General features: G+C 42.1%; 1 protein-coding gene across 1 annotated transcript in view; it reads right to left on the bottom strand.

The window, feature by feature from the left end:
• Positions 1-26,090, bottom strand: part of NXPH2 (neurexophilin 2) — a 33,397-nt gene extending 7,307 nt beyond the window's left edge. The window contains exon 1 of the mRNA XM_079311663.1: positions 25,631-26,090. Within this exon, the coding sequence (XP_079167789.1) occupies positions 25,631-25,684 (54 nt within the window). The 5' untranslated portion in view covers positions 25,685-26,090. The remainder of the gene's footprint in view (positions 1-25,630) is intronic.
• Positions 26,091-27,699: the final 1,609 nt, after the last annotated feature.

A 27,699-nucleotide genomic window follows, 5' to 3' on the forward strand; every position in this document is an offset into this window, starting at 1 on the left:
GCTTTGCAGTGAAGCAAAAAGGCCAAGCTGGATGTGGCTTGGAGCAGCCTGGTCTGGTGGAAGATGTCCCTGCCCATCCATGGCACAGGGCTGGGATGAGTTTTAAGATCCCTTCCAACCCAAACCTTTCTGTGCTTCTATGATCCACCAAGCACTGAGCTGCTGGTGTTGGTGGGATGTGAATATCCAAAAGAGAGGCTGAACCTTGTAACTGAGGGTGCCCTCACTCCTCAGGCACCCAAAAGGCCTTTCTAGGTTCTGCAGCCTCCTCCTTGCTAAACTGTAAGTAAATAAAAACTAGCAGGTTCTTGTGCAAAGATGAAATTAAGTCACAAATTCAGAGTTCACTTGCTTGATTTCTGTGTCATTTTGAATTGGATGATAGGGAGGGACTGTGGGGTTCAGTGTGCCAAATCCAGCAGAGAAATCCAGTCTGGGGGGAGCTGCAGAGCTGGAAGTCAAGACTTCTCAAAGTCCCCCAGACAGATTAGGGAGGTACAATATAGAAATCTTTAAATGCTAATGCAATTTTCTTTTACTTAGGGAAGGTAGTCAGAAATCCCCTGTTCAGTAACTAACAGAATTGGATTATTTTAACAATTTTACCCAGCCTTGTGTTGTTAAAAATACAATGAGGAGATGCTTCAGCAGAAAAGAAAGCCTTCATGACTGAACCTTGCAGCCCACTACATTTTCTGCTTGTAAGCAGAATAATTGAATCATTAAGGCTGGAAAAGCCCTCAGAGATCATGGAGTGCAGCCTATGAGCACTTCATCCCCTCTCTGTCCTTCCTGGCCACACCTGGGCTCCTGCTCAGCCAGACAGGACCACTGAAAGGGGCACTGCCATTCCTCCTCAAACCATCTGAGGGAGGAACATCTCTGTGCACACCTGCATCCAGCTAAAGGCCAGCCAAGGGACAGGTAAAAATCTTTAGTTTAATGAGAATATGAGATGGTAACATCCAAATAACCTGCAGAGAAAAATACAAATCTAAAAGGGGCATGTTGGGAGAAATTTCCAATCCCAGATACAATTTCATTGCATGTTTTTTAAACAAAATTGACACTTCAAACTCAGTATCATATTTTACAGAGGAAAAAAAAACTGCTTTAAAATTTTCCAATTTGTGCAAGCAAGCAAAATGCTATTTTACTAAAACAGCACTTCAGTAAAGAAACAAAACTGGGAGGGAGAAGCAGCAGAAGAAAAGAGTGAAAATTAAAAATAGAGCCTGCAAAGATTTCCTATTTCAAAAATGTGCTTTTTTCCACAATCCTGACAAGTAGTTTTAGGTTATCTGAAGTGTTCCCTCCAGCTGCAATCGGATAAATTGCTTAGAGCATAGATTGCTTTTAAATTATATCCATGCATTGAATTGATCTACCTTTTTGCTGAGAGAACAGAAAATTTGTTCTGAGAAATGTTTCTTGCCAAAAAAATGTGCACCAATTCTCTTCTTAAAGACTTTGACTCTTCAGGTTCCCCTCCCCCTGCCTTAAATCTAAATTAGAGATTTTTGAGATAAAAAGAATTAGGTCTCTTTTTCTATGTTTGTTGAAGAACAACTTTTAAATTTTTTTTCTGAGATATCACTAAATAGTTTTAGTTCTTCACTATGTATGAGGAATTCTGGAAGGGTGGGGAACTAACAGAAATGTAAACCTTTCTTGTGACAGGTCTGAAAAAGTCTTGTGAGATAGATACAAAAAACTTAGATTATTATTATATTACTACCAAATAATCACCACTGATTCTCAAGTGGCTTTTTTGGTCACTCTCTGCATTTTCTTGAAATTCTGGCTGAATTCTCTAATTTGCACTGAGCTTCACTGGTACTCTGGACACATGTACTGTGTTATGGGACTGAGATGTGCTTTTGGGGTGGAGATCTGGCATTTAGTTATTTTTAGCAGACATTTAGAAGACAGTCCCGTTTATCTGGAAATCCTGTGAGATGAGCCAGGTGTTTTCAATCTACACTGAAGTTGTGCTGCTTGCAGGTGCAGTTCATGGAGTCATTCAGGTTGGAAAAGATGTAAAAAACGTCGAGTCCAACCCCTGATCTGGCACTGCCAAGTCCCCCAAAACCCTGTCCCTAAAACCACGGCAGCTTGCAGGAGCAAAGCCCAGCCCAGCCTCCTGCTCTGCAAAGGGAAGCAGGGACACCCAGCCCCTCTGCCAAGCCAGCACCTGCACTCTGCTCAACTCCACACTTGATAATTTCCCCTCCTGCTTATTTCCTTAATGCCTGGGAGATTTCTCTTTACGTGTGCGGGATCAGTTCATTAAAATCCTAATTTCATCGGTAATTATCTGTGTGTGAGTGCTGCTGGTGGAACTGTGCTGGTGCTGATACACTCTCAGCTGCAGGGTGAGATGCTCAGGCCCCTGCAGGAGTCACCCTGGTGCTCAGGATTTCTGGGGGGGAATGTTTTAACACTCGTGGTTAACTGTGAAGGTTGTTTGGTGTGGCAGGGAAAACATGTGAACAGAAAACTGCTGTATCTCTTAGAAATGAACCTGACTTTACTGAAGTTGTCATGAGGCTTTTTCATGCCCTGCGAAGTTTAAATTAAAAATCAATTATGGAAGAGCCCTTAATCTTCTCTCTGGAGTTGTTTCATGTTTGGATGTGAACTGTGAGACCTGATGACCTCCCTCGGTGCTAAATGCGACACAGCAAAGGCTGGCTTTCCCCTCTTCCCACTCATGTGCAATTATTCAATTTTTTACTGCATTACGAAGAGGAGAGTTTTAATAATCGAAGCAGATTAAAAGAATGAAAGGATGCTTCTGACGAGTTAGAAACAGAGAGAAGCTGTGCATTTCTAGCATATTTCAAGCTCTGTATTATTACAATGCGTAAGAGATGATTAACAAAGAAAAATATTACAGTTATCTACTCCCTTTGAGAGCTTAACTAATGAACCTCTACCAGCTGCTCTTGAAAAATCAGTAACACTATCACTATCAATTTCAAGACAAAGCACAGCTGACAGATGTTTGAAGTGATAAATCAGGCTGCACAAGGATTAAAATAACAAGCCCCAAATGGCCTTTAAAAGACAAAGGTGCTGCAGTGAACTATTTTCAGCCACTTTGGATCCTGTCAAAAGTTAGATCACTGATACAATTATCTTGCAAAACAGTAATGACCAAAGTAATATGTTATGAAAAATCTAACAATGGTGATACTCGAGCCAGGCTTTTGAAAAGAACAGGTTTGATAGTCATTTGTGCTTTTAATGGCAGAACTGAGAATGCCGTGCTTCCCTGAATGCTACTTCTGAGAATGAGTGATGAAAAGTGAGCACTGGGCTGAAGCATTAAATGTAACCGAATTGCATTCTTGTACATTTTAATTAATCTTTTTTTAAAGCAATAAGTTGCATTTTAATAGGCAATGAACACCATTATTTAAATCAAGCATAAGATTTTTGTGTTGCTCCACTGCAGGCTGCACTTTCTAACACCCTGCCCGTGAGGTGATGGAGATAAAGATGCTGGAGAACAGCGTGTGTGCTTCCAATCCCTTTCATGGGAAACAAGTATAGGGGAGTGACCAGAAACAAATCCCAAATTTCTGAACTTTGCCCCAGCTTTCACAGTTTAGTGCATCCTGTCAGTGTGCACTTCCTAACAGTCAGGTGGGTTAGGAAGGAAATGCTCTGTTTAATTAAAAGGTGTTTTCTGGCACCACTCTTGGCTCAGGCAGGGTCACCACAGAGCTCAGCGTGGAAAGCTCCCAGAGGAGGAGCTCCCTAAGTGCTTTTGGCACTGACATCTCGGGAAAGCTGTGGTCACCCCCAGCTCCTGCCACAGGAGCAGCTAACTGGGGCTATGCAGTGACTCTTGAATTCCCCCTGGATCCTCCTGCTGTTTGGAGGAAGCACGTGGATGCATCCAGGGAGATTGACTCATACTGCCAGGTTAAAAGCTCTCTTCCAGAGGACACTGCTGTTGTTTTTCAGGGGTGATGTTTTTCCTGGAGGCCCTGCTGCCCATGTGCACTGCCATCAATGCAGGGCCAGCCCAGCTCTGGGAGCCTCACGGGGCTGAGGGGTGGCAGGGTCACCCTGGGGAGATGCTCCACTGCCAGCTGCTCAGTCAGATGGAGACCCAGGAAAAGAGCACCAAAACCTGTCGCTTGCTGGACAAGCCCTTTCTCCCTGCCTTCCCCAGGTGCTCCAGGTGACAGCAGAGTTTGGGATGAAGGCAGCTGAGGGTTCCTCCTCCCTCCAGGCAGGCAGTGTGGAAGCTGTGCTGGAGCTGCCTGTCCCCACGCCCGCTCACAGCTTGTGTCCTCCCTGCTGAATGTGTGCAAGGCCACAGCAGTTTTCTAAATTAAATTAAAATTCTTTTTCCTTTCAAAGCACTTAGCTTGAGGTAGCACACTGGGGCACTTGGAGGTATTTCACTGCTGCCTACACACATGTATGCATGCTGTTTTCCTAAATGAATTACTCTCTTAAAAGAAGAGAAAATCACCGACTGAGGCTGCCTGATTATTAAGTTTTAAGGTGAAACAATATTAGCTTTTGCCTGGCATGAGCCAGCCAATCCTGTAGTCATTGTGTTCTTCATAATGGTGTACTAACAGTGACTTCATATTGTAAGGTCCTATTTAAACCCAATTTTAATCCCTTTTAATTTATTCAGCCATTTTTTCTGTCCCCAAGAACAGGAAAATCAGAATTCCTTTTCAGAAACAACAAAATGACAGGTTTAAGATATTTTGAAAATGACATGGTTCAAATTTGAAATCCAGTCACCATATAAGTTTTAACAGGGCTTAATTAGAAGTTGGTCAGTCATCTGCCCTGATATAATAAATCCATGACTTGTGTTTAACAAAGGGAGATGAGTTTGACACCGAAATTACCCTGAAGAATGTCACAACATGTGCCTGGTTTGTTCCCTTGCGGGAATTTACCAAGATAATTAATATCTAAAATCTTTGTAAATGCACTGTAAGAACAGAAAGAGGATCTGAAGACAGAAAGGCTTAGATCAGATGAAAATGTTACATTCTAGCACAATAGGAGTTAATACAAATTGCTGTCATTTGCATGCAAAAATATAATTTCAAATCTATTTGCTCCACATCTGTATCAAACAAGAAGGGAGCACATTCAACACATCTTTACATCTTCCAATCTTTCTTTTACTGTATCAGTGCACATAACCCCAAGTGTTAATTTGGTCTCATTTCACTATGCATTTAATGTATTCCAATTGGCATATAAAGAATAACATTTCCAGGTTGTGTAAGAGAACTGTACTAGCAGGGTGCTTGCAGTTGGTGAAACAAGCCCTGACAGCAGATAAATCATCCAGGGGGGCTGGTGGGGAGGGGAATGGCACTTTAACACGTGGCTTTTAAGGCACACATGTCTGAAATATATACCCCAGAAATGTACAATTCTAGAAGGAGGGCAGGGGGAAGTGTTCTCTTTGGAGGCACACTAGTGGTGTTTTACAGGAAAGGCTGTATAAAAGCATGACCTGAAAAAAATCTTTCCTGTCTTAGCACAAATAATGCAAACTCAAATATCAGTGGATCAGTGGACCCAGACAGCTGGATCCCAAACCAGAAAAACCCTGAGGTTTTGTCTGAACCTGGGGTCAGTTTAGATAAGCCCTCAGTGAGAAATGTCAGCTCTGTTGGCTTGTCTGTCTTCACTTACAGCAGACTTCTTTTCCCTCCCCAAAAGTTTAGATAACCATAGAATCACAGAATGGTTTGCATTGGAAGGGATCCTAAAGATCATCTTGTTCCAACCCCCAGCCATGGGCAGGGACACCTCCAGCCAGGAAGGTTCCATGGATATTCCTATCCACATTCCCACAACAACCCCTTTGACTATTCCCTGCTCCAGGACTTGACCATGCAGGGTAACAAAACCAAAGTGTTCCTTAAACACCTCAGTTTTCAGATTTATTCTTTTTTTCGGCTGACCATAGTCTTGACTTCCCTGGCAAATAATGCTTCCAAAACAGTCTTTGCTAATTTAAGATTTACTCTGAAAATTACCAATTTGCAGTAGTTATTTATCCCTATTTATCACATTTGCAGTAGTTATTTATCATTTAAAATGTTGAAAAAACCAATTCAGAAGGACCCCAAAATTCCTAGTAAGACTTATAGTCACTGCTTAATTCACACACTGACTGAACAGGACAAAGTGAGGTGTTTTTCATTAAATTGTCAAATTCTGAGCCTGTATAAGAAACCTAAGCACTGGTCATGAACAGGTTTGGGAATGAGTGTCAACAAGTGCCCTGAGTCATCTCAACCCCCAAACATTCAGGGGTTAGGAAGAGCAGGATTTTAGAGCAAGAGATGAGACATGAGCTGATGAAGGGAAGCTACAAGAACTGTGATGTTTAAGTGATGCCAGGCTTCAAAAGTCACGCAGTCCTTCTTGTTCCTAATGCCTGTTTTCCCACAGATTGTGGAGATCAAAGAAGGAAACAAATCTAAATGTAACTGCCTAGACCAAAGCTGGTAATAAGAATATGACAGAGATGAAAGCAACTCTGCTGTAAATGTTTTAAACTGTCTCCTGTGGATACCAAAGGTGGTTCTACAGGGACAGGAAGTAATTCCCTGTATTAAAATTTAATGTGTTGCCCTATGTGATCAATTACAAAGCTATAAATATGTATGTGCGTGACTGAATCAGTAATAAAAGTGTGATTTTATAAGTCTCTGAGTCTCCATGACCAGGCCAATAAACTTATTACAACAAATTACATTGCAGCTTCTGATACTACAGGAGTGCCAGTTCTTGTGATGAACCATTTTTTGTTTGCCTGTCCTGCTTGCCTGTGATTCTGCAGGGGTAAGGATAAATGGAGCACAGCCCTGTGGAACTTCCCTGTGCCTGAATCACTAGTACAAACATAATCTGGACCAGTCACAACATCAAATTCACCAGGGTATATTCAAGGTAGACTGCTACAGATTTTGGCTCAGAAATTGGTAAATAAATCTGGTTTCCCCGTTTTTCTTAGCTGGGTTTGAGTCTGGGAACCTTCCAGCTCCTGTTTGAGGTAGAGCAGCTTCTGCTGTCCACAAGCCATGGAGGAGAGAGCAGGATGGCTGCACTCAGTGAGAAACAAGCATTGTTATCACCCAAATTCAGGGCACAAGGAGTTGATTATGTTACTGCACTGAACAGAGTTAGCATTTCCACATCATGCTCTAGAAAAGAAGGATCTCAGCAGATCTCTGTCCAGCCAGCAAAGTGCAACACCTCACTAGGAAAGATAAGTTGTATGTCTTATAAGATAAGCTCTGGTTTGACTTTGCTCAAAATTCTGCAAAAATTCTGACAGCTGAATATGGATCAAAATGTCCAAAGACTTCTGATGTGCAGTTCACTGCTGTTCCATACTGAGAGATGTCTTCTCTGGAGTGCCAAAACCTGCTTCACTTGGCTGCTTTTCTCCATCTCCACAGTCACTACACAGGATAAACAGGTTGGAGGGAGAGGAAGGGACCCAACACTCTCAGTTTGCTCCTCTCTCTGCTTTGGGATGCTGCTTCCCTGGCCTCCAGCCAGGCAGTGATGCTCCCACCACTGTGTGGAAGTACTAAAAGGTCAGATCAGGTCTGAAGTTCTGCATTTAGGGGTGTACTTGACTTCCTGTACAGTAAGTCCAAAGTTAATGCACTACAATTGGGTAATTTTTTTTTTATAAAATAGCCTTGCATTTTGCATGACTGTACAAGGAAAATATTCCTTACCAGAAGTCAGACCCATGCAGACACCCATGAATTTCAGTAGGAGGTAACAGGAAGCACATTGGCTGCAGGCTTAACTTCTGTCTGATAGCTACAGGCAGGGAACATGCAAATAACTGAAAGATGTGATTGTGGCAAAAGTGAATTGTAGCACCAGCTAGTCCTGAGAGAATCTCCTCTGTTGCAGAGAATGGCAAACCACCTTTGCCTTTGGCTTTAATGATTTATATGAAGTGGTAAGTGAATGAACAAGATACATGCTGTTTATATTGCTCCACCCATGCCCTCAACTAAGCATTTCTTATTTTTTTTAATCCTGTGGCTAATATTACAACTAAACTTTGGTATATGATCTGAGAATTGATAAAAAACCTTCTCAGCTGTTCTGCACAAAATACTTATTCTACAGAACCATTCCTTTCCCGATTTCCTTCATGAGTGTATTTACAGAGCAAAAAACCAGAGGGAATCAAATCACACAACCTACAAAAAGAGTGAAAAGCAGGACCTTACTTGCTCCCAGTAGTGAAGAAATGTAGTGTTAAGGCTTGAAACTCATTTCCAATTTTCTGTGTTCTACCATGGTCTCTAAACAGAGCATTATCTCGCACACCAGATGTGCAGCTGTATCCAGGAACTACAGGGTGTGATAAGTACGGAATTTCAGCCCTATTTCTTCTTTAATGTTTTAAATCAAATCCTTATTCTGATTTTAATTTAGGTTTTTTCTTGCTTTTCATGTGCTCTGTGGGGTGGGAGAGAAGTGGGGAGTTTGCTGTTCAATTATAGAAATGGAAGAAGGAAATCCTGAGGGACACATAGTACTTTAGCTTAACACCACAAGAGAAATCAACATCCACACCTCTACTTTTATTTAAATTGGTGTAAAATTAGACTACAGAAACAACTTAATAAACACTTAAGTGGAATTAGCCCACAAGTCAGCAATCTCTTGGCTGCATCTGCAACTGAAATAAAATGGAGAGATCATGAAAGTTATTTGAACCACTGTCAAGTGCTATTCTAAAATACTACTTGGATATTAAATAATTTGAACACTTACAATAAATGTTACTCTTATGTTACTAAGAGGTTTATTTTTATTCTTATAACAACAATAATAGCCATAATGATGATGATGATAATAACAATAATAGTACTGTTCTGTCTCAGGTGGGAGGTGGTGACCCCACGAAGGTGTTGCAAATGCCTGTTTTTCATCTATGAGTTTTCCATCCTGAAAACAGAGGACATTAAACTTTGCACCAGGACAAATATAAAACCTGGATCCAGCATGTTAATTTTCTGGGATGACAATAGTATTTGGGAGCTGGAAGGTGGAGTACCAGCTCAAGAGAAAAGACAGGCCACAGAGGGAGAAAAGGAGTTTTATTCTTCAAGGCAGATTTTTGCCTTGCTGCTTCTCTGGGAAGGTTCCTGAGCCTGCCAGGAGTCACAGAGCACTCACTGGATTCCAAGGAACTTTTGGTGGCTTTGACAACACCTGAACACCAGCGTGGTGCTGCTGTTCCCTGGCTGTGAGTGTGGTTTCTGTGGGAGCTGACAGGGGTTGGTTCCTCACAGGATCAAGTGGCTGCTCACCTCTAAAGGAGCTGAGCCTGATGTGCAGTGCTTGCACTCATCCACAAACAAATGAGCTAATTAATTTTTTTTTTTTTTTTGTGCTCTGGTATACTGCATAGTCCAATTAAGTTGCTAAGCCAATCATCTTGAAATAAATCAACCATATTGTTACATAATTCTTTTTAACAAACAGAGACATCATTATATGAACTAGGTTATAAGGGTGCCAGATGCTCCTAAACAGGGAGTCTAATTTATTTTGTTGATTTTAAGAAGCAACTCATTCATGTGTGATAGCTTTTGTCATCCAAAATGCTAATTCTTGTCTGAGTTAAAAGAAGATTTCTGTCTTTCTCATCCATAAATGAGAGCAGAGAAGAGCTAAATATGGACCCTCTTTAATTCCTTGTCATACAATCCACATAAAAATCTTGTCCCAAAACACTGAATAAATGTCCTTTTAAACACAGCTAATAGGACTGCAATAGAAAAGAGGCCAAAACCACTTCTCAAAATTTTTGTCTCCAAGATGAAAAAAACCCACCTGATCTCTAAAAACAAAGGATTTGCTGAAGAAAGAGCACTTGCTGAAAGGTTAGCATTGCATAGTGGGAAAAATGGGATGGACTGGATTCCTGGGCACCCAGGGTGCTGCCCAGTAATTACATTCAACCTTAGAGCAGAGCAGCCTAGCAGACAGCACACAGGCTCTGCAGACTGGGAAACCTCACTCCCTCTGGAAAAAAAAAAAAAAAAAGAAAAAAAAAGAAAGATGATGTGCTTTTGATTTGATTAACGTTCCAAGGATACTATTAAGGGAGATGGGCAGCAGAGATGTTCCCTTCCAACACTGCCAGAGGAGAGCAGAATGCACACATCTAACCCTGCAATCAAACAAGCCTCTTTTTATCTTTTTGCCCTTGTTAATGCTTCTTTTTCTCCCAGAGAGATTTTAGGAAACAAAAAAACCCATGTTGGTTGTTTTCTCTGATGCATTCATTGGAGGGTTGAGTGACTCAGGCAGAAGTCAAGGTGTGCAGAGCAGCTTTGGCTGGCAGCCTTTTCCTAACCCCCCTCCAAGGGTTTCCTGAAGAAATTGCTCTGGACCATTAGTAACCTGCACCCTCAGAGATGCACAGCAGCACTGAGGAGAAAGAAATGGGCATTGCTGAGTATTTTCTGTGCACCTGTGCTTACCATTCTGACTTCTTCCTGCTCATTTTGGGCCACAACAAAACAGCCTTGCTTTGTATTTTCACTTGGCCAGTGATGATTGAAAGTGATTTCTCTGGATAAAAGTTGAAGAAAAAACCCCCGTGGTTTCCATTTGGACATGAGAAGGTTGATGTGTTTTGCTGTCACATTCTATTTTTAAATGCATGACACTGCACAGGTGTTCAGACTCCAAATCCTTAGTGGAATCTGTCATCTCTCTGCAGCTTGTCACTACATCAGCTCACAGACTGAGGGGAGAATGAAGTTTCTGTATGGCAGAAAACTGCAAGTGCTCGACTGTGGTTAATGATAATTTCTTTCTCTAGCTAAAAAACATCCCTACATTTGATAAATTTTTCAGGTGTTATAACTGCTTTGAGGTTCATTTGCCAAGATAGAATTTCTCAGATTACTTTTCTACAAGCCCTCAATGTGTAGGACACAAACTAACATTAAAAATGTGAATAATTTTTTCAGGAGCAAAAGTTAGTCTGAGACAAAGACCAGGCTGGAGTTTTACATCTGTGCTTGCTCTCCATAAAACTCTGACTGAATTCAGAAATAGGAGATTTACAAAGAATTACACATCTTCTTCCTGTGCCTGCCTTAAGCATGTATTATTTCTGTATCTGTTGGCATTGCTAAAATGTAACACAGCAAATAATTTAATAATCAGTATTTTAAGGAAACGATTCTTGAGTTTAAAATCAGAAAAAAAAATGGGGCTAACCCACACTAATGCTGTTCTCCAAATGTTTGTTCAATCTCATACAATGCTAATGTAGAAGTGTCCAGTTCAAGCTGCAGTGAAAGGTGGGGAGTGAAGCAGCTCTTACAGGACTGCTCCAGTCACCAAGCAAGTGCCCATTTCTGCCCCACCTTGTCCACAAGGAACATTTCCCTCTGCCTCTGTGGGGCAATTCTCTGTTGATACTGGAAGATCAAACTCAAGACCTGCTTAGATCTCCTAAAGAGACCTGAAGTGAACTATCCATGTCCTTCTAGCTAAATGAGACACAAAATTGTGAATGAAAGCTATTCCTTTGCAGATGATTATTTAAATTTTGGCTTGATCATTTAACATCCATCACTAAACAAAAACAATGCTGCCTGTCTCAGTGATATCATATTGAGCTCCAAGGAATCCATCTGGCTCTTGCACAACTAATTCAAGTCCTGTGAAATTTTGTTCTATTCCCTACTATCAGTCAGAGAGAGCAGGGAATTGGAGTCCCTTGAGCAATCTGAACCCAAACATTGCCCAGAGGGTGGGTGTCATTCTAGTGTGCTGAAGGAGCCAGCTGATTTTATTGTGAGGCCAAAACTATCAGGTTTGAAAGGTTTTGAAGACTGGGAGAGGGCCCTGACAACCAGGAAAGACCCCAAATACAGCAACTGTTTTCAAAAATGCTAAAAACAATCTAGGAGATTACCAGCTGCTCAGACTCACTTCAGCCCCCTGGGAAATCAGGGAGCACATCCTTCTAAAGTCTGACCTGGTAAGGAAGGGGATGATGACTGGGAATAGACAGCATAGATTTACCATGGATTTACTAAATTTACCATGATTGACTAAACTTATCAAAAAACTAGATCTGAGGATGAGGAAGCAGAGGAATGTCACCTACTTTGCTCAGGTTTTTGACACATCCTCCCAAGCACTTCTGCCTCCAAGCTGGGATGTTGCTGCCCTGATGAGGAGTGAAAAGCAGCTGGACTGAGGCTCAGAAGGCAGTGGCTAATGAGTCACACTCCTAGCAGACATCAGGAGCAAGGGGGGTCGTGTTCTCCTGTAAGACTGCAGACTGAATTCACAGATGGGCTTTGAATCACTGGCCATAATCACTGTCACCACTGAAGAGATTTGACGTAGTTACTGGAAATCACAGTGTAACAGAATAACTCCCCCTGGAAAGTAATCTTCCCAAAGATGATTTAAACAATCTTGTTTGCTTCAGATTTCATTAAAAAGTTATTTTCACAATATATTGTTGACAGTTGCTGATGTTGGACTAAAGGTGATTATATGAATTCTAGGCTTTGATTGGCAGCATTTAATTGAATTTAGCAATCTCCCCCCTTGTTTCTAATGTACATATTCCTTGAAACAAGTCATATTTGCATTGTGTGGTAAACTTAAAGGACTGCTAACTTCCCAGGATGTTGTCTTATCTATATATACTGAGCATGGCACAGGATGAGATGTTTTTTCTTGCTGGACAATACATCCAGGACTGCTTCCTATTTGAGTTTTCAGGAAGACAGTGCATTTCTTGAATTGATGGCTCAAAAACATTTTGAATAAAACAGAAATTTTTTTTGCCTGTTTAGTTTCAAAATATCATGGAGCAGACATAGACTTAGTATGATGTAAAAGAAGAATTGTCTCAAAAGTTAATTTATTATATTTGTATTTATATTAAAGGAGATTTAAAAAATGATTTTAACCCTGTCATCTCCTGGTTTAATCTTTCACCCTTCACTTGGATGTAAGCCTATAGGTCTTATTGCTTTCAGGATTCTCACACACCACAGAGAGGGTTAAACCAGTTTGCTTCAGAATTGAGACCACATAATGAAATTAGCAACCAGATCAGAAAGAAAGAGACAATTATGGGCTTTCATGAGTTACATCAATCACTTGGATTTATTCATACTATCTTACAGAAGATTAATAGATATATAGAACATTAATATACTTTTACAGCAGTGTAATTTATAAAGGGAAAAAAACTTTCAGGAAAAGCTGTGATGCAATCTACTATTAATATTTTGCTGAGGGGGGATGAGACTGTTAAACGATTCACCTTGCAAATGCAACTTAAAATTGACCAAGTACAGCCTAGGAAGGTTATTCTGTATCTTATCCTCCAGGGTCAATAATTCCACACTTGAAGCCTTCTCTGAACTGATTTGTCTATATTTCAGATAGGAACACACTTTGATGTTCCTCACCAAATTGATGCATTTCCCCCACACATTTATTGTTCTTATTTCTAACTGCTGAAAGAAAAACTAGCACCTTCTCCAGCTCTTAATGGAAAGCTTATCTATTAAAGATGATGACTTGTATGAGAAAAGGTGGTGGTTCCAGGCAAAAGGACTATTTTACAGACTACTCTAAATGTATTTCTTTCAGTAATAGGAAATTTGAAGCAATATCAGGTTTATATCAACAGAACACGATTCTTTAATAGCATCTTTCAACAGGAGCTTTTCTTACACACTGACAGCTACAAAGGTTGTCACTGCTTGCAAAGAAATGTGTCCCTTGGGAATTCATGGGATATTTCTTTAATAGGAAATTAAGGACTGAGAGAAAAAAAAAAAAAAACCATTAAGGTGTACATCTGTTTATCTGTATTTCCTGCTGGTATTTTTCTTTTCAGGCACTATCAATTTTACTCAGAGCACTGACACCTCTGAAGAGCTTGCAATGGGAATGCTTCACTGGAGAGACTGGTAATGTTTCTGGGAGACACAAGAATGTTCTCCCTAAGGTCTGAGCTGACCAAAACCTCCCAGCTGTATTCATCCTCCTTTTTGTGGCTGTGCCTGTGAGCTCATGCATGGTGCTAATCCAGTCACATCTTCAGAATATCCACAGAGCACACACAGTGTCCCATCCTCATGGGCTGGCTGAAGATGTCCAGGAAAAACTCAACCTGTCTACATCACATGCCCATTAAAAAAAAAAAAAAAAAAATTGGCAGTGAAAGCATCACAATTTGAAGTAGAAAAAATATTCTAAGAGAATGATTCTTCCTCCTGAATCTAGTCCATTATCTAAATCAGAAATTGTCATATTCTCCAAGACTCCTCTGTGTTAGGGTTAAAAGACACTGTCTAAGCAAATTGGGTCAGCACATATCTTTCCAGTAAAATGTTCTGTGAAAACCAACAGGAAAGAGGCAAGCAAAAAAAAAAAAGTAAATTACTCTAAACACTCAGAATCAGAAGAAAAGATCAATAAAAAGGCAAAACTCGCTGTGACTCACAGTGCTAATGTTGCAGATCTTTGAGGAAAAGGTGCCCAGAAACAGACAAATAATGCAGCCTGAACAAAGTGTCCCAAGAGAGATAAAAGAAGATAGCTAAGCATAAAGGCAACAAATTAAGAAAACTTTGTGCACAGTAGTAGGAAAAACTAAACAATATAATACCATCAGCTGTGAGATTTCCTAGGGACTATCATGGGACTTTTTAAAAACTCTAAGGAAGAATACTTAGGAAGTGTTTAGCATCAGCAATCCTACATCACAGGAAGGTATTGGGTAGTTTTCCAGGTATCCATCTGATAGGGAGAACAACAAAAGCAGGGAGAGTTTGGCAGACAGCAGCTGCAGTTCCTCCCCAGTTTCATAACTGGTGCCTAAATCTATAATCTCTAAAATCACACAGTAAAATACATGACCCGAGTGGTCCTACATTTTAAGACTTCAAATTCCCTCTAGTTTGTTTAACAGCACACCTCACCAAGCACCCACACTGCTAATCCATGGATGGGCTCTCCCAGGACACAACCCAGGCATTCCTTCCTTGATTTCTGATGAAGGATCCAACCCAAGATGGGTTTTCACACAGCTCTGACTAAGGCTTTAAAAAGAGGGAAAAAATGCTTCCAGTGATGCTTCTACCATGTTTCATTTTCTAGTGTTTCTTTGCAGGAGCAAGAACAGGTAAGAAAAGTCACTTTCCTGCTCTCATTGAATTTGTACATATTCTACCTCTCACCAAAATAAATGAACACATTTGTACCTATTGTATCTCTTCAAGGTAGATCCAAGCAGGTTTCAGTCCTGTGCTGTAGAATACTCTCCCCTGAGAAATTTGATACTGTCTTGAGAGATCCAAGCTCGTTTTCCCTTCTGCCATCCTAACCAGGGGATAGGCACTGACTTATTTGTGCAGAGAGAATGGAAATGCCACTTGTTTATTCATCAGTCACTAAAAACTGTTCTACCTTAAGCCACCCAGATACCTTTAAACAGCCTGTTAGTCCAAGTGGAAGCAGGCATCCCTGCAATCCCTGTTCTGAACCTTTCCTTCTGTGGGGGGAGCTGGCTGAATCTCATTCTCAGGTACCATACACAATCTGCAGGTGTTTAATTCAAAATCATGATATTGATAACCTCTGTACTATCTTTTAATGACTGAATTTTCCAGAAGTGTGTGTAGAAAACTCCTGACCACATTTAGCCAAGATGTTATTTTCAAATTGAAGAAACAAGGAAAATAACCCAAACAAACCAACTGAATTTATGTAGGTTTTCTTGCCCCACTAAAATTGATCACTAATCCTTTTCCAGGTTAGTATTTTGAGGAGGAGGCAGAACCAAATTAATTATGCAACAGCCCATGTTTCCATTACAGCCAAAGAAAGATTAAAAGCTCTTCTGCAGCCTCTACATGTCCAAAACACCAAAATGTGGCCACCCAGGAAATCCTGGTGAACTTCTGATTGCAATGCAGGTGTGTTTTGCCTTTCCAACTTGTTTCTGTTTCAAGTACTATTTTAGCCCATTTCCTAAGAAAATCAAGCTTCCTGTGATGCTGTTGCCCATCACTGAAAGAATTGTTCATCCTGTGCACTTCAGTTGGATCAGTGTTGGTGTTCCCAAGGATAATTAAATTTCTGTTGGATAATTGTAGTGGATGAGACAGGAATATGGATACAGGGCACATGTTCAGCAGACTTTATTAATAACTGATCACAGACAGAGTTTATCTCAATAGTCCCTGAAAGCACAGAAGGATTTCACTGGTTTAGGACAAGTCATTCAGTGACTACTGAGTTGCATTATCAGGACTACAGTTTCAACATCTAAAAAGAATAAAGTTCTATCTCCCTCACAGTTACTGGCATTATTAAAAACAATTAAAACTAAATCTAGTAGCTAGTCTGGATGGACAAGACAATTCAATCCATCAAAACACAAGAAAGATACAACAGCCATTACATTTATATTTGTCCCCATATTAATTCCATTATTCCACCAAAACTACAACTGTGCTGTTCATTGAAAGAATACTGCAAACTCACCAGAAGGCAAATTTCTGCAGAATGGTGTCCTTAGTCAGCATAAATACAAGGTTTGCTGTTTTAAATTCATTCTTTCCTCCATTGTTCAACATCAAATATTAAAACCAGCAACACTGAACCCTCAGTCTAAGCAAGCAGAGTAACAGATCCCATCCAATACCCACAAAAAGGTTTTGTTGAATAAAAGATGGAGTTGAAATTCCCTGGTTACTGCAGTGTTAGGCTGCCCATTGCTGATAACACATAGGTCACACATGTCTGAATAAAAGGATTATGGGGTGAACACCATAAAATGGATCTGAGTATGAGGTATGCCATGTTTGTTCATCCTTACATTTAGAGACATTTTATTTCATTTAAATCAAATAGGTCCTAACTCAACAATGCATTTATTCCCCTGTCAGACACTCAACACATTGGTATTATTTTAAGCTAGCTTAGCTTGGTGCCAGAAACTGGATACTAAATTCTAGTCAGAGGAAAAATAAGAAAAGACTTGAATAGTGAGACAGATGAGAATGGCTTTCCCACTCTTTAAGAACTTTGAGGAAAGGCATTAACTGTGATTTCACCAAAACTGATATGAAAAAAAAAAAAAAGAAATAAATCTAGGATTATGGGTTCTAGGGGGAAGGAGAGAAAGCATAAAAAATACTAAAAACCTTCTGTGCCCCAGGAAAGTAATGTGGTAGAAATGCAGTTTGTTGCACCTCTTGGTCTGGATTAAAGTTTTACACAACACAGCTCACTGCCACAATAAGACCTTCACAGGTAGAGGGTGTCCCTACACAGAGAGGAAAAATTTGCTTTTTAGAAACAAATGCTTTTTGTTTCTACAGAATCTACATCTACAGCTCCATAAAACTTGCTCCTTAAAAACCAACCCTTACATCACATTCCAATCATGTGCTTTAAAAGTGGGTATCTGCACAGAATGGAAATTGTGACAAAAATGGACAATTTGAAATGGAAAGACTCTGGAAATACATTATATAACCTAGGACCCAAAGCTGATAAACCCTTGGATTGATTTGCTACCAGAGAGCTTGGACAGAAGCTGTCAGTGAGGGGTGAATGGATGATCACTAATAGATTCTGGAAATGTAACTCTAACAATGTTTCCTGAAAAAAAAATTAAATAAAATGTTTCTAAAAATATTTTTTTAAATATTTAAAGTTTAAAAATTGCAGCTGAGTAGTAGAAAGGAAGGCAGTACTTCTACATGCTCTTGGCTGCTGTACTTTGGATTGAGGGGCATCTCTAGAAGGAAGAGGAAAGCAAGGAAGCTGCTGGTTCTCCCAGAGGAACTGAGCATCCTCTGCTTGGGAAAAAACCTCAGGAACATGGAGCACGGAGGGAGAGAGAAACAGAGGGAACCAGCAGGCAGCTCACAGCAGAATGCAGCTTAGAAAAGCTCCCTGGAGGGCCAGAAACTTCTTCACAGCAGTGAGCAGACCCAAGCCAGGGGAAGGCAAAGAAGACTGATGGATTTGTCATTCAGCAGAGAAGAGAGTGCAGTTTGACTCAGAGTTAACTCAAGAATGGATGTTTCCAGCACTGGAAGAGTAATTTGATGCCTGGAAATGGACACACAGCTCAGCAGAGGCAGCAGCAGAGGCTGGCACACAACAGCAGCTGTACCACAGGATTGTGCCAGCTCCACAAGGAGTTTAGCATTGGTCTTTTCCCTGCCTCAATGGTGACAGAACTGCAAGTGGTCAATGAGCAAAAAAGAATCAGTTTCAAAAAAGACTGAGGTGTTTCAACCACCTAATTTAAAGCGGTCCAGGCTAACACACCCAGTTAAGTCAGTGGTGCCACAGTAACATTATCTCCTGAGGATCTTTCCACAGAGCTGATTAGCATTTTGTTAGTTTAATGAGTGGAAAACAACAGAGGCACTCTGCCCGAGAAACTGAAGGACTGGGCTTCACTCCTGCCTTGATCCACTTAATCCAAATTATGTCCCTCCAAAACCACCTCTGTTGTCAGCCAGTTAAGATCAGATTCTGCAGCTCTTTGCTTTTGCATGGAGGTGGGCCAGGGAAGGGCAGTCAATTATGCAGAATATTCTTCTGGTTTACTGGGGTGAAAACAAGAAATTTGCCTCTAGGCTGTTTTATTTCTTTAGTTTCCCAAAATAATGATATGTATGTAACACACCTTGACTATAAAGTGCCATGAACTCCAATTACAGTGCACTATAAAATTACTGTTATGTGCTTATTCCTGTACTACAATTTCAGAAGTTTTCTTCTAGAAACCACCCAACTACCTGGAATAAGGAGAAAATCCAACCTGGGAACACCTTGCCTGGGTTTAGATTCGCAGTGGTGGAGACACACACTAGTAACAGCTACAACCAAAGAACTGAAAACAAATCACTGCCAATGAGACCCTTAAATTCCCACTGGGAACAGGAATCCCAACTTTCCAAACACATGTTATGAACAACAATCAATGAGCAGCTGCTTGCAAGAAGAGAGACAGGCAGCAATGAAAGACAAAAACTTCAAGGTCGGATATTTCACCCAGCTGGGTTTCACACATAAGTAGAACCCTGTTATTGTGGGAACATTCCTAGTTACTGTCAGTCTGTCTGTCCCTCTGCCTGCAGCAACCTCTCAGGCTCACTCCACTTGCTCATGAGGCTGTTTTACATCCATCATCATTCTCCCTCTCACATTCACCTCTTATTCCCTCAGCAAAGTCCCAGGGCTTTTTTTCCTCCAGGTCAGCCTCAAGCACAGCCATCTCCTTTTCCATTTAAACCCCTTAAACCTACTTAATAGCACAACAAATATGGAAGCACTTCTATGCACAGTGTTTTATTTTCCTAGATAATGATTAAAATAAAATAAAATTAAGATTATGTTTATACTGGTGATTGATGATATTAGAAATACCTGGTCATCACCTAAAACAAGTACTATAATGTCAAGAAATTCACAGCTGATCATAAACATAAAACCAAACATGCTGGATCTGGAGAAGAAGCAGAATGAGGGTTTTTGGAGTAGCCTCAAATCTGTACTGTAATGATACAATAACCATAATTGGCCCCAATGCACATAAAACCTGATTTTAGAGACGTTAGATCCTTCACTTCATTTTTTTATTTCTCCCTATTCTTTCATTTTCACTTCCCAGCTAATAATAGCTTCTATTACTACCAATCATTTGGAACAAAGAGAAAGCCTATGTCAAGAACTACAGCTCTTTAAATCTACCTTAAATTATATTCAATTGTTCCAATTCTATATTTACAGTAAGCACTGCCATTCTAGGGAGAGCAGAGCATCACAGCAGCACTGCAAACCTTGCTGCAAAGACAAAACTACCCAGTCTTACCTGCTGACCCAACTTCACAGCCCTTCATTTCCTCCCCACTCCTCATTTGTTTCCTTGAACCTCTGTTAACTGCAGCTGAGCTTACAGCAGACACAGAACACCAGCCCACAATGAGATTTCCTATAGGAAAGGAATTAGCATTGTTTTCCAAATCCTGACCTGCAGACTGGATTTACTTCACAGTAGTGATGCCATGCTGGAAGCAAAAACTGCCTAGCAGGTCCACCCCTTATTTTCACTCTGATTGATCCTTTAAGCACCTAAACACACTACACAGACTCTAGCTACAAACCCAGTGGGAAATTGAGTGAACGGAAACATAATGGGAAGGATGAATGGGGTTGGGAAAATAAATATAAACATAATTAAGACTCCAAGTGAAAGGCCAAAGCTGCCTGAAATAAGGTGGTTTTGGATGTCAAGTTCAGGATGAATTTGTAACAGCCACGTGAATGGGAACTTCCACCTTCTTGTTTTCCAGTTCTGCTAGATTTTATCTGGTGAAGATTTTACAGCCAGTGTTTGTACTTTATAACGAGTATAGTGAAGTGGTGTGTTAAACTGGTCAAAAATCAGGATAAGAAGACAGATTGGCAGAGCAAATGGACTGTCCTGCTAAGTGCTAGCACAAACCCAGAAAACACCCTTCTTTTTCCATGCTGTCTCTGGTTTTGATACACTGACAAGTAGCTACAGGCTTCCCTGAACACCCAACAGCCCACTCTGTTTCTGAACAAGATGCAGTCCCCACCTATGGAATCACAGCTTTTGCCTTAAAACCATTCAGCACAGAGTGGCACTGATCTTTCCTTAGTGCAGCTCTTAATCAGGGGTGCCTAAGAATTACTGAGTCTTATTCAATACCTGGACCAAATAAAGACCAACATCTCACCCACAGACCACAAGTAACTTGCTGGCAGATCAGTGCAGATTTCCCAAACAGTTCTTGCTCCCCCTTGTACAGTTTTGTTTGTAAAGTATTGTTTAAGTGTAAAAATTTTAACAGTATAGGAGGAATTTGGTGTACCCAGGGCAGAGTTGTACTTCCCTGATATCCAAGTCAGAGAGTGGTTTCTGCTTCTCCCTTTCAACTCCCATTCCTGAGTTCCCTTCTTGCAGAAACCAAAGTGCAGGAGGAAAACCAGAAAGGTGGGAGTGATGAGAGGACCTTAATTTAGCACTGGAGCCTCACCAGTATTTCCATTTCACTTCCCTGTCTGTTACACTTAGGGCACAGCTCTGACATCTCTCAAAGTGCTTTACAATGGCAGAAAAGCTCCTTGTGTGTTACAGATGGAAAGTGTGAGAGTTGGATTCTATGTGTCCTGTGCTGGGGAAGCCTGGGGTATCTCGTGGCCTACTGGACACCAGTCAAAGTCTTGCTGTACAGATTTTAAACAGGATCTGTAATCTTTCTGTGCTCCAGTCAACCTACAAAGAAAGGGACACGGATCACAGAACCAGTTTCACAGAACAAGGTCAGAAGATGTGATGTAAGGAGAGGTTGAGTTGTGAACCTCCTATAAACTAAACTTGTCCTCATCCACCTTAAGACACAACTCCTTATTCAGGGAAATGAATTCTCAATCTGCTGGAACCAGAATTTGTTGATCTGTCTTCAGTTCCAAATTACCTGCAATTCTTGGTTACCTACATTACTTTGTTACACATGGATGCTGTAGACTCATCATGCCTACAGCATCAAAAAAAATGCCAAAGGCAGCCAAATGAAAGGTTGGGTCCAATACATTTTATGACAAAGTTCTCCCTGAAATTAAGGGGGGGGGGGGAGATAGAATTTCATCTCTGCACATCAAGATGACCAGAGGGAAGCATTTACCTTTCTGAAATGGAGCTGAGAGTCTTGCATGGTGCCTATTTCCGATTGTCACTGCAAGGACATGATACCTGGACCACATTTGCAAGGCTATGGAGACAAAATTAAAGTAGCCAGAAGGAACAGATCTCTCTGTTTCTACACCTCACAGGTATGCATATTTTAAATGGAAAGGCAGCTTTAGGTCAGCTTTTAAGATATTTCTTCTTATGAAGTGGTATCTTGTACTATATATAGCAAATATTCTTTCAGCTCAAGTTGCTAAGAACCTTAAATTCTGTTAAAAAAAATAAAACCAAACCTCTGTAAAAAATTTCTTTCATTGTCAAAAATTGTTTCAGTTATAATTAATCTCAGCCCTTGAAATTTCAAGGCAAACAATCTGTCATTGAATTTCACTCATGTCAAATGCTATTTCAAAGTAGGTGGAGAAAAAAAATAACAATCTTAATTATTTCTCATTTATACAAACAGTGTTGGGGGAAAAAAAACCCCAACTGCTTTTAAGGGTTTGTAAAAGGATTGATTCCTAGATTTCTAATGCAGTAACAACTGTGCCCAATGCTAGCATTGGAAGAGAGTTTATTGATAGGATACTGAAGTAACTTTGGCCATAAGCACTGGAAAATGCTGCTGTGATCCTTTCTTAATTTCAGACCACAGAGATGCAAGAATAAACCAAGAGTTACAGTGCCTGATTGCCCTGCAGAACCACAGGTCCTGCCTGGGAGCGTGTGTGTGCAACTACACAAAGGGACAGGGACAACTTTTTTTTGTTCCAACAAGAATTCTTTAAATATAACTCATATTTGCAGGGAAGTAGAAGAAGCCCCTCCTGCCTCCTTAGAGGTATTTAGAGCTGACTTAACAAAACACTAGCAGGGATTCTATGAAACTGCATTATCCTAATGCTTCACTTACTTTAATTCTCAACATGTAGAACTCCATTACTTCCAAAGAGATAACTAACAGGGCATTCAGCAATTATGTGACAATTGGAAAAGCTTGCTGAAAATTAATAGCAAAGCAAGCGCACCTATTAATGATAACACAACAGCAATTTTTCATCTTCTTATCAATAACAGCCCAGACATGCACAGACTGTGCATTGCAAATTGTTGTTTGCTCCATATTGTCAACAGAAGGTAAAATTGGCTTTAAAAATTAATGTATTTATACGGGAGCAAGTTTGCACCTTAACCTGACTCAACAGTAGCCTTCCTTACTGCTTAATATATCCAAATATGCAAAATATTTTAAGAAATATGTATGTGCTATTGCTGCATGCATACTGGTACCTTATCTACTAATCCAAATAATCTAGAAACATGCCACAAAAATACAAACATGCTGTATTTAAAGTACTAAACATGAACTTCTGACTGAACAATGTTACATATAGCATAAAAAGAATCACCTAATATTGCCTTCAGAAATTCAGTGAGACACTGCCGTAATCTCCTCAGATTTGTGAAGTTTCACATGGATTTCACCCTAATTTATGCATCTTTAAGAGGTAGGTAAGTAGACAGCACACTTTGATAGCTGAAAGACAGCATTTGAAGTTCAATCTATTAAAATAAAAAGCACTTCTCCCTTCACTGAAAGGCAGTGCCAAAATATTTCCTATTCTAACACCTCTGATTTTATAAAAAATTCAGATTTCCCCATCAGGAAGGGTTTGATGGCAGCATTTCTGGTTTGCTAAAATGCTGCTGTATTGCATCACTGAAACCCAGGAATTTTTTTTTTTTCTTGGCTGAAATGCTGAGCCTTCACTGTATTATTATTATCCACATTGATTTTTGATAAAAAAAAAGGAAAGAAAAAGTCAAGAATCAGTAACACTAATGCCTCCCTTCTAAACCTGTTAATCAGATTCCATGAAGACACCAGTCCCTCCAAATTCTGGTCAGAGAACAAAGAATAGCAGACTTGCATTCAGTGCATTACCACCAATATCAGATATTTCTTAATTTATAATAAGCTGTAACTATAACTAGATGTTGATAAAATGCCAAAATGCATTCACACAACTTTTTAGTAGTAGGTTTGCATTAAAAGGTATACATAAAATGCCTGAAAAACTCACACATTTTCATTTGGCTTAACTTTATTATCTAAACTAATTTATATAAGCTATAAAACTAACTGACTCCAAAACCTTGTTGTTTTGTATCTAAAGAATGCAGAAAAAAAAGAATCCTCCTGGGTGAGCTGAGTGCCACATCATCCTGAGAACCTGCAGTGGCTGTTTATGATTTTGTTTGATTCAAGGCAGCAACTTTGCTTCATTTAGTCAGTCTTCACTCACAAGTAACATCCCAACATCATCCATAAAACATCGCATAACAAACCCCATCCCCGATGGTGCAACTTTCAATTGATCCCTCTGATAGCTCTTTAAAAAAAAAAAAAAAAAAAAAAAGAAAAAAAGAAAAAAAGAAAAAAAAAAGAGGGTGCGAGTGAGTTAGAGAGGTTGTAAGTATGAGGAAGGAGGTTTTATTTAGTTCCCTTCTGCTCAGCAACTTTGTAATCCATTTGCTGCTCTCCTTTCCCATCTCTCACCCCTGCGCGTTGTTTAGCTGGAAACTGGGCTGCAAGAATGTGAAGAATGTAAACAGCCTTTTATTGTCCAAAAGGATGGGAGTGTGAAAGAAACGCGCGCCTTATCGCAGGGCTGCAGCTCGCTACTTCATTGCTATGATAAAGTGCTGGAGCAAAAAACATTACACGACAAGCACAATCCAAAAACCGGATTAGAATTTGACATAAGCTTCCTCAAAAACTAATCAATCACCTCACGCTGTAATACTAGACTCCAGTTCTTAAGGAGGGTGTTTAATCCCTTCAAGGTTTATTACACACTCCCTATTGACTACTTCGTGACTAACTTGCACGTCCAAGGCAGCTGGGGAAGAGAGGCATAACTTTTGCGGCAGAGGTATTTATGAGAGTAACACCAAAACTCCCCCCAAAACAGCAAGCGCAGTTAAAATCTTTTCGAAATAAAAGTGAAGACGGTCAAACTCTTTTACAAAATCATTTTTTCTCATTATGACCGCCCGATGAACACGAGCATCAGTCCATTTGTTTCCGACATCAGCGCCCCACGAACGAGGCGCTGGGCGTGGGAGAAGTTGAGCTCCGGGCTTTGCCTCCCTCCCTTCGCAGCTCCGAATTTCGCAGTCCGCAGCTCACCTTGCCGCCACGTCAGTCCCGCATTCCCCCACCGCATGCAGAGGAATATTCAGCACAACACCGGCGTGTCCCACAGTTTTCCGACAAAAATTAAGGAAACACCTGGCGTGTTTTCGCTGCAGCAAGCCGAAACTAACGGGGGAGCTTCCGAGCGCAGGTGACTCTACCTGCACACCCAGCTTTGTCTTGTACGCGTTAAAAAAAGGCGCTTGAGGCCAGCAGAAAACTTTCCGGGAGCGGGCAGTCTCGGTGATGCTCGGCACACACACACACACATCCCTCCCATCCCTGCCCGCGGTATTTTCCAGCTCCCGGCGGCTCCCGGCGCATCCCGGTCCCCGGGGCCGCGCTGTGCTGGGGAACGCGAGCGTCCCGCATCCCCAAACGGGGCGAGCCGAGGAAAACCCGCTTAATTAAAGCAAAATAAGAAAAAAAAAAAAAAAAAAAAAAAAAAAAAAAAAAGATAAAAAGTGAAGGAAAAAAAAGAAAAGCAAGAATATGCTTGGGGCTGTGGGAGGTGGGTTTGGGGGGCTGCTCGGAGCCGGGCTCCAGAAGGGACCGCGCCCGCCGCGCTCCCCGGAGGAAGGCACCGGCGTCCCCCAAGCCCCCCGTGAGAGTCCGGGGCCGCGGGGATGGAGACTTACGAGCTGGAGGACGCCCTGGACCACGACGAGGGGCAGGGGCTGCAGGGGCACCATCCTGGCTGCCGGTCTAGGCGGCGACTCCCCCGGCGCGGGTCTCGCTCATCGCCGCTCCGGGAGGAGGACGGGGGGCAGGACCGAGCGCAGGGACACGCCGCCCGCTGTCCCCGCTCACGGGGCGCTGCCAGGCAGCGGCCAGAGCCCGGCACTGCCGCGGCGCTCGGCTCGGCGCCGCTCGGCACGGCGGGCGGCCATGGCGGGCGGGAGGCGGGCTGAGGCGGGCGGGAGGCGGCGGCGCTGCCCGGCTCCCCCCGCGGGCACGGCGGGGCCCCTCGCAGCCCGCGGCCGGGCCCGCCGCTCCGCGCCGCAGGGACCCGCCCGGGCCGCGGCTGAGGGGAGCGCTGCCGGGGGCGGCGCGTCCCCGCCGGGCGCCGAGCGGACCCGCTGCCCCGGGCGGGGCGGCCCGGCCCTCACGGCAAGTTTGAAGAGGCGGCGGCCCCTCCTCCGCCCCGCCGAGCCTGGCTGCTGACAGCCGCGCCGGGCTGCCCGGCCCCGCCGCTGTGGGGAGCGCAGGCAGGGGAACAGACTCGACGGCCATGCCCCGGTCCCCCCTTTATAGGGCGCTCTGTCACAGCTCACTTCTGTGGGGGATCTGCCCCCCGCATCCACACACGGCTGGGCAACCGCGGTCCTTGTGGGGAAACCCGACGTGTTTCTGCTTCCCAGCTGTCAGCAGACACGGTGGGACGGCCCGGGGACACACAGACTGTCCCGGGGACACCGAGCCCGCCCTGGGGACACCACAGTGCCTCGGGCGGGCACAGGCACCGGGCCGTGTTCCAGCGGGCTCCTTGTGCAGGGCCGCGGGTCTGGGTGATGGTGTCCGAGCGTGTGGGGAACGCCCGGGGCTGCAGGGCCCATCTCCAAAGAAATCACTGGGATCAGGTCAATTTAATAACATAACTTAATGAAACTCGCCAAGGGCATTGTTGAGGTAGCTGTGAACAGGCTGAAGCAGTTCTCCCTGTGTTTTTGAGCTGCAGGAGTAATAACTGTGTACGGTGGCAACCTTGAGAGGGGAAATAAAGTTTTGGGTGCAGGAAGCTGGGTGGAATTGGTGACCCCATTTAGCCAGGTTTGGCATATGTGCCACACACAGCCTGGGCTGAGGCAGTGCCACCACAGCAGGGACACACACCTGTGTCAGGGCTGGCAATGCCCGTGTTTGCTCATCTGTAATTCCATGGTGTGATATGTGAGCTCTCTGCCACAAGGATGAAGTGCAGGTACTGGTTTCAGTTTTCAAACCTTGCCTTTCATTTGTAGATTACTTTCCTTTTAATTCTCAGCTTCATCTTCTCACTATGTCTGTGTTCAGGTTACATTCTGATAAAACTCTTGTATGTTCAACTGCTGAAATCCTTGTCAGTGGAAACAACTTTGCAATCCCTCTTGTGGCCCATAAGAGCAGCCATGATTTTACCAGATAGTGATTGTGGTTGTTTGGTTACATCCCACTGGTTCCCTTCCTAACTCTGATGCAAGATGTCTTGTAAAAAGTATCATGTGTTTGTGATGAGCCATAAGTCACAATCAGTCGTTTGGGTTTAGACAAAACGCTTTATCTATAGCAAAAGAATTTGCTTAAAAAGGGAACGACTTAAAATGAGTTCATTTGTAGTAGATTCGAAGAGAAAATTGAAATAGTGATGGTCACCGAGTCAATGTATGATAATGGAATTAATGTAATTAATTAGTTTTTGTAGCAGTATTCAAAAGTTGTTTTTTACATAGAATCATACACTCTCAGAATGATTTGTGTAGGAAGGGACCTTAAAGTTTATCTTGTTCCATCCCTGCGTTGGACAGGGACAATTCCCACTATCCCAGGTTGCTCCAAGCCTCATCCAACCTGGCCTTGGATGCTTCCAGGGATGGAGCAGCCACAGCTTCTCTGGGCACCCTGTGCCAGGGCCTCACCACCCTCACAGGGAACAATTTCTTCCTAATCTCTGCTCTAGCTCTGCTCTCTGTCAGTTTGAAGCCACCCCCCTTGTCCTGTCCCTCCATCC

The sequence above is a fragment of the Erithacus rubecula genome (assembly GCF_903797595.1).
Source record: "Erithacus rubecula genome assembly, chromosome: 8".
Taxonomy (NCBI): domain Eukaryota; kingdom Metazoa; phylum Chordata; class Aves; order Passeriformes; family Muscicapidae; genus Erithacus; species Erithacus rubecula.